The following is a 12,879-nucleotide window of genomic DNA, read 5'->3' on the forward strand; positions in this document are numbered from 1 at the left end:
GCCTATATTTTATTATTATGGGATTCTTCAACCAAATAAAACTTAAAGAAAACATTCAAACAATTAGGTGTTCACACCATTTCAACTTGCTAGCCCTCCATCTTTTTTATTGTTCTGAACGTTTTACCAATTTTACTCTTACATACGTCCATATTCGGCATGACTTAATATATAATGTACATGTCAATAGGGAACACTGAGATATACGTTGCTACTAAATACATATAGCTTGTCTGTTTTCCCCAATTTTGAAGGTCGATATCGGAAGTTGTGGTCAAACACACGTTGGGACGAGTCGATTTTAATTGCAATTTATCAATCTTGATTGCATCTCCAACCCGGAAGAAGAAAGTTGGATTTCTGGCCCTGTATTACCTGGTAACCGCTTTATCTGAAATACCTATTTCAATCAATAATCACATCAGTTGTGTATTACTGCATGAGAATCACCCGTTCATATAATTCAAGAAAACACTTGCTCAACCCTCAACTTACATCCAGAAACCATAGCAACGAAAAGACCGGAAGAGAGTCGATGTAGAGACTTCCTGGTGCTGGTATCGGAAATGCATAAGCATAAGACTTCCTCGTAGTTTTTTCATGAAATGTCGAAATGTTTCTGTTATATTTTACATAACAAATACTATTGTAGACGATCGAACTTTGCATTTTTGTATACCCTATGAATGTTTTTAAGATTCGTTGCAGTGGTTACCGCAAGTATATGCTAAGGTTTAACACCATTTATAGCAAAGAAAATAATATGTTCACAACCAAATGATGCTTTACCTTTTCATGCACGTGCCTCATGTGTAATGTTTAAAAGCTAAAGCCCGAAAATTCTATATTAAGTAGCTAATTTGTATTGGATAATTAACCGAAAATAAAAATAAACAAACATCCGCTTTGACATCGATAGAATAATAACGATTTGATACTAATTTATCGAATGCCGTTATACAATCAATAGCTAATGTCGCTTCTCGAGTTAATCAAGTAAGTTCATTTGCAACCAAGCGTTCAGTTAATTGTATATTCAATTCGCACCAAACGCTTTCGAACAGAATGATAAATGAGCTAATCTCTGAGAAAACGGGGCTTATACTGAAATTTCGCTTAGAAGAGACGTCCTTTTAACGAAAACACCATAAAAGCCGAACGTGTCGTCCCTGATTAGCCTGTGCGGAATGCACAGGCTTCTATGGGACGACACTTTAAAGGGGCCTTTTCACAGATTTTGGCATATTTTAAAGTTTGTCATTAAATGCTTTATATTGATAAATGTAAACATTGGATCTTAAAAGTTCCAGTAAAAAATCAAGAATAAAATTTAAAAAAAAGGAAAAAAAGTAGCCGGTATCAGGACTCGAACCAGTGACCCCCCGTTCCTGAAGTTAGTCTGAAGTAAAAACGCATAAGCCCTCTCGGCTATTCCGCCGGATATACTCAGTTTAAGTATTTTATAATTTATATATGCAATCTTCGTAGTTTCATAAATTTAAACGACAACAAACGAAACTCTCCAAATTATTCAAATGTTTCGCGTTGCAACGCTTTATAATTTTTAGGTTTTCAAATCGTCAAAAGATACATATAATGGCTATATTGGACTATGGTAAATGTTTAGTAATACTGTTTCCTCACAAATATCATAACTAAAACGAAAATTTGCGAATCTGAAACAACTTTTTTCAATTTTGTCAATTTACCAAACCGTGAAAAGATCCCTTTAAGCGCATGTATTCAGACCCGTTTTTCCAAAGCGATGCTAACATTTATTGTGAACACACAAACAAGTTTTTTGCTGAAATAAATGACATTTTACTTCAGAAGGTCTTCTGCCCTTTCCACATGTTTCGAAATTTTTTGGTTGAAAGTGGCTTGACTATAAGTTTACGATCGCGAAACAAAACATATTGCCTTATAGCGCTTTCATACTTTACAACCCTTTAAATTGCAGATGACTTAGAGGTATCAGTGATCTACCTAGCGGAGAGTTTCCTCAACGTGTCTGTGTATACAGGCAACGGTACCTATCGGTTGTACCAACAAATGTTCGCCAACGGTCCAAATTCCGGTGTACTCACAACCGCAGTGAGTAAAGGTAAAGGCGGATTTAATATAATATTCTGTTAACGATATCGTTATGATAATAATAGTTTTTAATAATAATTATTATATGTTAATAATAATAATAATTCTTCTGCTACTACAACTACTACTATTACTACTACTACAACAACAACAACAACTACTACTACTATTTCTACTGCTACTACTACTACTATTACTACTACTACTACTACTACTACTACTACTACTACTACTACTACTACTACTACTACTACTACTACTACTACTACTACTACTACTACTACTACTACTACTACTACTACTACTACTACTACTGCTGCTACTTCTACTACTAATAATAATAATAATTATAATTATATAAATAATTATAATAATAATAATAATAATAATAATAATAATAATAATAATAATAATAATAATAATAATAATAATAATAATAATAATAATAATAATAATGATAATAACATTTTGTTATAATAATAATTCCATATTATTTCAGTTTGGTGTGATTATTTAATGGGTAGTTATGATAATTTCATGAAATAATAAAATATAAAATAACGAAATCATTTATATTTATTATAAAACGATTCCACCGAGATTTGAGTAGTGGTAATTGACCAGTCGCCAAATTATCGATCGCTCCGCCCACATAGTCACGTGGTCTAGTGATTAGAAAACTCCGACAAGCAGATCGCAATTATAGCGGATTACGTGAGGGAAATTCTATATTTGTAATGATGTATTATGCTCTTTTCTATATAATAAATTATTAAAGCCGCACACTAACCTAAACTGCTTTGTAAAACGTTAATACAATCATAAAAACTTTAGAGAGAAATAAATGAGTTAACGGCAGACTGACTATCAGAAACGTTTCTTATACATATTATATAGGGAGGTGATGACAAATCCGTTGTAAAAATGAGCATTTATTTCATATTGATTTTGGACTTGTATTCAACCGTCTGACAGTGAACCCGGTGGCTATTCATAAATAATTTTGAAAATATTTTTATTAAATGCAAATGACATATCCATATCATGATGGGTTTTTTGTTTATTAAAAATGTTTAGATCTTTGTTTTATTGTGTTATTTTTAAAAAGACACCGATTTTTTTATTTGGATATAAATTAAATTTTGATTGTAACCATAATTTAATACAGGCCTAATTTCGTGGTTTCATTAACAGATAGTCTAATATGCATTTTATTTCATTTATGTTTAATGCGAACCTGCTACATTTCACTATCAAAAAATGAAATGTTGGTATTACGGTGCTGTTCACGAACATTCGAATTGAATACATTTAGCATATTATGCATTTGCTTATTTATAACAAGATGGCCCTTATATGTTAATTGCAATTTTCACATTTCTCCCCGTATCAATATATGTTGTATTAGAAATGTTGTTGTTGTATTATAAGCCGTACATTTTACATTTGAAGTCGCTTTAAGCTGGCTAAGCGCGTTGAAATCACCTTTGTGTTGTTTTTACTTTAGTTAAAACAATATTTAAGTTAACAATTTATAATGATTTCCCTTGTTTATGATCCACAGAAAATAAATATATAATTGGAAATCATTTAAGTAATTAAATAGTTTTCTTTTCTTGTGTACAGTACCTAACAATGCCTTAATGTTCCTTCATTCTGAGATCAACGCAACATACTGTTATTTATTAATCATCGACAATTACGCTGAGATTAATAAGCACGTGTGGCAATTATTATGTTGCCCAAACTGCTTAATAATATTGTGCATCAAACGGTATAACACGTTTTATAGAACACACACCTGGTGTGGTTCACCTATTTATTGTGTTTGTTTTCTCATTACTCGTTCATATGTTCAAGAAATAAAGATAAAATAATAACCTTTTATAAAGTATGTATAGCACCTACAATTTTGAATAATGATCGAACAGTTATGATCATGCATTTGATATAAAATCTGTGTAAACTCTTAAAAATTACGTCCATTCCATATGTACAACACGCTTTGTTTGTCGGACAAAATGGCGGCCAGATAAGCGTTGCTGAGGGGTGTGTGAAAAATCGATATCTGATTGGCTGATCGACAAAATGTGGGCGGAGTTGGCGACTGGTCAATTGTATCAAGTCAAACATATGTGAAAACAACCTTTAAAACTACGGACGCACTCGGACGCACTCGGTAATTAGCGATCAAAATGTCTCATGCGAAGTTTAAACAAATAAATGTAAAACAATTCGTAAATATTTTATTAGCGCGCGAGTTGTTTTTAGCTCACCTGAGCGATAGCTCGAGGTGAGCTATTGTGATCACTCAGCGTCCGGCGTCCGTCCGTCCGTCCGTCCGTCCGTAAACAATTTGTAAACATCTTCTTCTACTAAACCATTGAGCCAATTTCAACTAAATTTCATGTGGAGCATCCCTAGGTCATGGGACAAAAGAATTGTTAAAAAAAATTTGATCGCATAACCAAGATGGCCGCCATGACCATATATGGTAAAAACCTTAAAAAATCTTCTTGTCAGAAACCGCTCATCAGATTTTCAAAAAATTTCACAGGGATGACCTTTGAGGGCTCCCCTGAAAAAGTTGTTAAAAGAAATTTGATTCGTCAAAAAACATGGCCGCAGGAGCTCATTGAACTTTGCATGTTTATTCGTTTTTGCCTATTTTGTGAAAACTTTCAAAAATCTTCCACATTTTTTGTCCGATCCTTTCCAAATTTGCACAGTGTCTTTATATCAATGAGGACACGAACCCTACAAAAAATGAGCATTATTGGTCCATGAAGTACAGAATTACCTCCCCTTGAATTGAGAAAATGGTGTTTATGCAATAAAGTCCAAATTTTTCATCCTATTCTTTCCAAACTTGTAAGGATTTAGCATGGTTCAAACAAGGGAAACAACTACGGTTTATGCATGTTCGTTTTATTACAGATTTGCCTCCCTTTAGTTCATTCAAAATCTCATTTTACAGCAGAGATTCCAAATCTGACCTGTAAATGAGCCCCATATTTACTGCTGGTGCTATGTTACCTTTTCCCATTTGATCATTCTTAAGTATTGGTCTTGTAATGCTGCTACTGCTACTGCTACTGCTACTGCTACTACTACTACTACTACTACTACTACTACTACTACTACTACTACTACTACTACTACTACTTCTACTACTACTACTACTACTACTACTACTTCTACTACTACTACTACTACTACTACTACTACTACTACTACTACTACTACTACTACTACTACTACTACTACTACTACTACTAGTACTACTACTACTAGTACTACTACCACCACCACCACCACCACCACCACCACCACCACGTCTACTATTACTACTTCTACTACTGCTGCCACTACTACTACTACTTTTACCACTACTACTACTACTACCACTACTACTACTACTACTACTACTACTACTACTACTACTTCTACTACTACTTCTACTACTACTACTACTACTACTACTTCTACTACTACTACTACTACTACTACTACTACTAGTAGTACTACTACTACAACTACTATTACTACTACTACTACTACTACTACTACTACTACTACTACTACTACTACTACTACTACTACTACTACTACTACTACTACTACTACTACTACTACTACACCACCACCACCACCACCACCATTCACAGTGACAAAAAACGTATTCACACAATGGCTGCAACTACAACTTATAGCCCATATAGGGGGGGATGCATGTTTTACAAACAGCCCTTGTTTCTATGGGATTTTAACCACAACTGTTTATGTTTATCTCCGACACATATTTTTAGGTCACCTGTCATGAAGTGACACGGTGAGCTTATGTGATCGTGTGATGTCCGGCGTCCGTTGTTCGTGCCTGCGTGTGTCTGTGCGTCCGTCCGTCAACAATTTGTTTGTGTAGACAGTAGAGGTCACAGTTTGCATCCAATCTTGATGAAATTTGGTCAAAATGTTTATCTTGATGAAATCCGGTTTGGGATTGTATTTGGGTCATCTGGGGTCAAAAACAAGGTCACTAGGTCAAATAATAGAACAACCTTCTGTAGACAATAGAGGTCACAGTTTTCATCCAATCATTATGAAATTTGGTCAGAATGTTTATCTTGATGAAATCTGGGTTGGGATTTTATTTGGGTCATCTGGGGTCAAAAACTAGGTCACTAGGTCAAATAATAGAAAAACCTTGTGTAGACATTAGAGATCACAGTTTTCATCCAACCTTTATGAAATTTGGTCAGAATTCTTGATGAAATCTGGGTGGGATTGTATTTGGGTCATCTGGGGGTAAAAATCTAGTTCAAATAAATAGATAAACCTTGTGTTGACAATAGAGGTCACAGTTTTCATCCAATATTTATGAACTGTGGTCAGAATGTTTATCTTGATGAAATCTGGATTGGGATTGTATTTGGGTCATCTAGAGTCAGGAACTAGGTCACTAGGTCAAATCATAGAAAAACATTGTGTAGACAATAGAGGTCATAGTTTTCATCTGATCTTAATGAGTAAGGTGAGCGATTCAGGGCCATCATGGCCCTCTTGTTTAAATATAGCAGTTCGTCTTCGGCAAAAAAGGGTAGCAAAAAGAGAAGTCTTTAATACATGAACATGCAGTTTTATTTTATTGGGAGAGAAAGGTGATTTGTAACCAATAAATAATCTCGTATGTTAAAACTTACAGCTTATAATAAGTTATGATACAATATTGTAGATAGTAAAATTGATTTGTAAAAAAATATAAAGGACAATTAAAAATAAAAACTAATAATAATAATAGTAATAATGATAATAATAATAATAATAATAATAATAATAATAATAATAATAATAATAATAATAATAATAATAATAATTATTATTATTATTATTTTTATGATTATTATTATTTTAATTATAATAATAATCGTCAGCGTTTCTGTCACATTATATTAAAACGGAGTACATTTTCTATTTGTCACTTTGAGATTGTAGTTGAAATGTACCTAGGTCCGCAGACTTTGAATAACTTGCCACAGAAGTCGAGTTAAATGCAGGGCGGCTGCATTTGCTTCAGGTTGCAGTCGTAAAGAAGTTGTGTAATTCTTCCACGCCGATTCCCACTTTTGCTCCAGTTCTAAGCAGTGCCCTAGCATGTTCAAAGAGGTATCACAGAAGCCGTGTGCTGCAAAGGCATTTTTCTTAAATGATATAACTCTTGAGGATTTAATGATTTCAATTATTATTGATAATTTCTTCAAAGCTTCCGATTGTTTCGGTTCTTTGTGAAGTTCTCTGTATGTAAGGTATTGTAGATAGTAGAGATAGGGCTCGATTTGCACACAAATGAGGTCATAATCGATATATAATCCAACACCAGATGAAGTTAAGGTGCATAAACGGCCTCGGCACAGCTCGTACCGCAGGAATGCAGGAACACACATAGCCTCTTCATAACTAAATATCAAAAAGACTGACCTCCTTTGTTTAGAAGTCTGTTCATATGACTGCTTTGCTATCTGCAATGCTAATGACTCCGATGGAGAAATTAACAACTGGTTAACGAGATTAGATTTGGTATCTTCTTGTATCAGATTTTCTATCAAGTCAAAATATTGACATGCTGCATCATATTCTCCATTGCAGAAAAGGAAGGAAGCGTATCGCATGTAGTTGCCAATGATATCAGACTTAAGAGATTGTGTATACATTTGTCTAGCTTTATTGATGCAATCGTTATTATATTCACGCCCATCTGCCTTCTCTTCTAGGTACACCGAAGCTAATATACTAGCAAGAGTTGACATGGTGCTCTGCAATTCAAATTCATATTTTCTGTATTTTCCCAACGGGGCGCGATAATACGTTTGAAAGCGTGTATATTCGTTTTCATACTCAGCTTTCCTGTAATTCACGGGTGCGACTAAAAGGTGGTTATTATAAGTAGGCATCTCCAAATGACAAATTCTAAATACATACATCAATAGTGCTGACGTATTAGAACAATATATGCTGCGATCATTTTTAATCGTACTGCGCTTATTAAGCGTTTTTCCCATGTTGTCTATTTGCATATGTTCGAGCTTTGTCCGCAGTGAATTAATAACATATGCAAGTTTATCCACCAATTTCGGAAACTCGTGTCTTTCAATTTTCCCATCAAAAAGGTTAACATTCTTAATGGTAAAGTGTGGACAATCGCGGCGTGTTAAGAAGCGCTTCAAAGTTGCAAAAATGTACTTGACACAATTGATGAGATTGTCCACTCTCCACACATCAGGCCGCGTGTTCTCGACCGCAAAGAAGAAGGCTGTTTTGAAATGAAAAGTACTAAGCCTGTCTTGATATTCTGGCACAAACAACTCCTTTCTTATCATCTTTGTCAGAACAAAAGCTTTCAGATGTAATGAATCTAAACTAAACATAAATAGCCGCTCTGTAAGATTTGTGGAAATTCGCCATCGGTATTCAAAATAATCGTATGTACAAATGTTCGTACTTTTAGGGGGTCCCTGTGGAACTATAAACACACCATATTTCTTGGCTTTTTTCAGCGTCTTCTCCGAAGGCCAGTGACCGGGGCGAGGCCTTTCAAAAACAAACATGCATTGCTTTGGAATACTTTTACAGAAATATGCACGAACAATGTCGTTATTCCCTATATTTTCTGCAGGTCCGTGTCTTTTTCCAGGCTTAAGAATTACTGAGGGTTGGTTTATGGCCTCGAACATAACTGTATGTGGAATCATGCCGTCAGATAGCGTCCCAATTCTTTGAAAAAATGTAACGATATCAACAGGATCTCGAATAGGATCAAGTTTACGAAAGCGTCTTGCTTGTGTTGATGGTTCAATCATTGTTAAAACACAGTACTGCGAAGCACACTCGTCTATGCTCACCTTAATTACGATTTGGTGATCATGCGGCTGAAGGGGTTCATTTTCTGAATCAAGAAACAAACGAAACGTATCAAAACGATGCAAGAAGTCTGCGTCAGACATCATTCCGATTGTTGTAGTGCCCTCGATTTGACTTCCAAATATATAAGTTCGTCTGTTACGCCCAGAAGCTTTGTTTTTCAATGTGTTTACATGTTCATGATATAACATTATTTTCCGTCTAAACTGTATTAAATGTTCATTGACGGCAATATGATCAATAAATCGTGAAAGTCTCTCTGAGAAATCTCTATCATCTGTCAAATCCATCTTGGGTTGTTTTCCACAAATTTCTCTCTTTCCGTGATGGGTGTTTCTGTTTGCCTCGCCTGTTTCGGGCCATCTGTAAAGATAAAACAAACCTTATTACACTCTTTCATATTAATGGATGATGTTGAACTTGACATTCCTGGAACACATCGGTGAGTTTTTAACATTTAATAAAGCATTCACATTCTAATAGTATGTATAATTTAAACAAATGAAACCAGTAGAGAAAATTCAATAAATAATGAAACGCATGTTCAAATATTATAACTTTCCATTCTGTCATAAAATCCATTAATAATGGAAGACAAATCACATACATTTAATATATACTATAATATTTAAATAGTGTTACAAACTGTCACTGTGGGTAATTGTGATAACTCATATACTTGTAACAAGCAAGTTACAGTTTATTTATTTACATTAATAAATCAATATAGATATAATGGTTAATAAAGATAGGAGGAGAAGAAGACGTCCTGAAAATACACAAAACGACATACATTTATTAAAACAGGTGTGGTTCCCCTCAATACTATAGGATAATACACATACACACAAGAATCAAATAATTAATATTAAAACAATATACGTTTCTAGACTTACTGCATCATACAATGACACAAACATAAAACTTAAACACATACACACAAATTACTCACTGAACACAGTTTACTTACTGAACATATGCTACTCACGACACTTATGTTCCTTAGACGATGTACATTTGTACAAGTCTTAATAAACGGTTTGTTCTGTTCTTAATGACTGGTGGGGTTAGTTCTTATATCTGAAATATGAATTATTGCAAAGTGAAAGTGATACTTCAAAACATCGTATTTTATTTACCGATAACCCGTTCGTTTGAGTAAAGAAATAAAAGAATAGAAGTACAATCGGGAATGATGCACACAAATACAAAAACAATAATACATCTTTAAGCTATGACTTTCTTATCATGAACTGACTCCAATTGAAGGATAATAATCTCACAGGATTTCTGTTTACACCTCCAAATACGTTCTATGAAAGTTGACCAACGTATTGCTTCCGTTTGGAACAAACCAATACATCACTTAAGCTCGATGGGTCATTGTCGGCTCTGGTACTACTTAAATGTAACCCGAGTACTCTTAAGTATACTTAAATATACCCCGGGTACGGAAACTTTACGAACATGTACCCGGCCATGTTAGACTGTACCCATGTTTTATTCCCGCCCAAAATCCGATGTCGTAGAACGCTATATGGAATAGGAAACATAATTTCTCTTTGTACATTACCTGCCTCAAGATGCTTTTTTAAGTAGGAGTTTAATAATGTAGAGGTCATTTAACAGAATATTGACATATATATATGTACATAATTCATTTGAAAAAATAGCCGACAATTACTGATTTGGCGACCAATTTAGCTTTAGAATTCCCGGGTACGTTTCAATATATGTTCCGTACTCGTGGTACATTTAAGTATACTTAAGAGAACCCGAGGTACATTTAAGTAGTACCCGAGCCGACAATGACCAAATGAGCATCACTGACTGCACCCTAAATGTACAGGTTACACTATACTAAGTTTCTTAGCATAGTAACAATAGTCATAAGTGATCATCATTGATCTGTGAGGCCAGACCAATTATTAAAAGATGAAAACGATATATATTAAATATGATCGTAGAATCATATATACAAAATCTACATAGTTTTCAATTTCGGTTTAAAGTTCAAAATTGACCAAGGGAAAAAACAACTTACAGCGTATTTGGTAATATTGACAATGGTCCCGTGTTTTACATATATTATGTTTAAATGTGACTATGACCAGTCTATATAGTTGTACAAAATATATTTTTCTTGGAGAATCTTCTAAATAAAGGTATTATTAGCTCAACATGGCTTTCTTTACTACTTTACTCCGATTGTACTCGTAAGATTAAATATAACCCATAGAAGATTTAATAATTTTCCTAGTCTAAATCGATAGTCTAAAGAACAAACACGAAACAAACCCGAATTCACAACCATAGACACAAACCAAATAATCCAATTACATACCTTAACTTTGTATTTTCTTTTCTTTTTCGAGATAATCGAAACAGTTAACGCACCAAACAGCATTCCGTTACAGATATTTCAGGCAAGTTTTATAATTTTTTTACTATAAATTATGCGTTCTGTTTTTGTTTCTTGTTCGTGGCTCGCAATACACAGTAAATATCAAGAAAATTCTACGCGACGATTTATTAACAAAACACTCGTTTGGTTTAGTTACAGTATACTTGTATTGCCAATAATGTATGTATATATGTGTCAGTATAACGTAAAATAAACATGTCAAGCAGTTGCAATTATTGGTATTAATACATCATAGTACGAGTATGTTAGTTAAAAGTATTAACAACATACTTAAGTTCAATTGCGTACTCCTTTAAGCTTAATAAGCAGATACTGCTAAAACGTCGGAGAACGCAAAGACAAACACATAATTAATAACACATCTGATCAATTAGTGATGTTTACTAAACTATTAACATGTCCACTGTTAGCGTTTTCGATTTCTAGTTCGTGTGTATTTAATGTATCGTCCTTAAACAAAGTCCACTCATGTACATGAATATCGGTTGAAGTTGCTTACATACTCACTATCGCACTATCGAAGTCATATGATAAAATGAGAAAATTACCTGTGCTAAATATAATGATTAATGCATATAATCAGTGTTATCAGCGAGATTCGGAAAGCCTAGGAACACATCTCGGACAAGAGGAAGTGGATACGGCTATACATTTTATTTCATCGTGAGTACACAAAGTGTAATTCTGTTGGTGTGCATTTCATCAAACGAATGAGCAATTTAAAGTTGTTATTAAATAGAAATAATTAAAAAGAAATGAAAATCTCATTTATTGTTTATTTAAATTGAATTGCGATGCTATAAGATGAATAATAACTTACACTCAAATGTTTTAAAAGCCAATAGTGCCAAGTGCGAGATTTGGAGCCCCTTCACACCGGGTTTCAACTCAACTACTCTGCAAGGACAGTTTCAAAGCTGTTACCGTAGATTAGTTCTGTTTTGTGTTTATTTTGTGTTTGACTTGTCTAAAAATACTATATTTTGTTTGCCTTACTGTTTGCCATAAAATAAAGTCCCATTTCTATAATATGGTTTCTCCTCTTAATAATGCAGCTGATTTTTTTACTGTTTTTGTGTATGAAAAAGCAGATATGGTATTGGAATATTAAGTTGGCGAGATATTTTCAAATTGTATCTAATCTGTTTGGCCCAATGTGAACTTCGAAAATTTGATATGTATCAAGTGCCATTGTCCCTGCGCACAATTTTGCAATATGATAGAGAAATCATATAGACGTTTGTGTTTTACCCTTTCTCACAACTTTTGTTTGTCTATGAATTGTACTCAATTGCAAGTAAATATGTCTGATCAACACACCTTAAAAATATGTCAGTGGAGGATGCCTGACCAATCAGGGAATTATATTACAAAGTCCAAATGACTGAATGACGTTTATTGAACTGACTATTTTTATACATAATATTTATAAAGGAGCAGATAAC

At 33.9% G+C, this 12,879-nt stretch overlaps 1 protein-coding gene across 2 annotated transcripts in view; it reads right to left on the reverse strand.

The window, feature by feature from the left end:
* The window catches only part of LOC127846956 (uncharacterized), a 40,457-nt gene extending 28,513 nt beyond the window's left edge, over positions 1–11,944 (reverse strand). Inside the window, exons 1-4 of one of the 2 annotated variants that reach the window (XM_052378411.1) lie at positions 11,354–11,944; positions 9,980–10,089; positions 9,213–9,372; positions 7,026–9,157 (exon numbers count right to left, since the gene is read on the reverse strand). In XM_052378411.1, the coding sequence (XP_052234371.1) occupies positions 7,098–9,095 (1,998 nt within the window). In that variant the 5' untranslated portion in view covers positions 9,096–9,157; positions 9,213–9,372; positions 9,980–10,089; positions 11,354–11,944 and the 3' untranslated portion in view covers positions 7,026–7,097. Of the gene's footprint in view, positions 1–7,025; positions 9,373–9,979; positions 10,090–11,353 lie in introns of those variants that run through there. The other variant, XM_052378410.1, reaches the window with a different exon arrangement.
* Between the last annotated feature and the right edge of the window lie 935 nt (positions 11,945–12,879).

The sequence above is a fragment of the Dreissena polymorpha genome, chromosome 10, assembly GCF_020536995.1.
Source record: "Dreissena polymorpha isolate Duluth1 chromosome 10, UMN_Dpol_1.0, whole genome shotgun sequence".
NCBI classification, from domain to species: Eukaryota; Metazoa; Mollusca; class Bivalvia; order Myida; family Dreissenidae; genus Dreissena; species Dreissena polymorpha.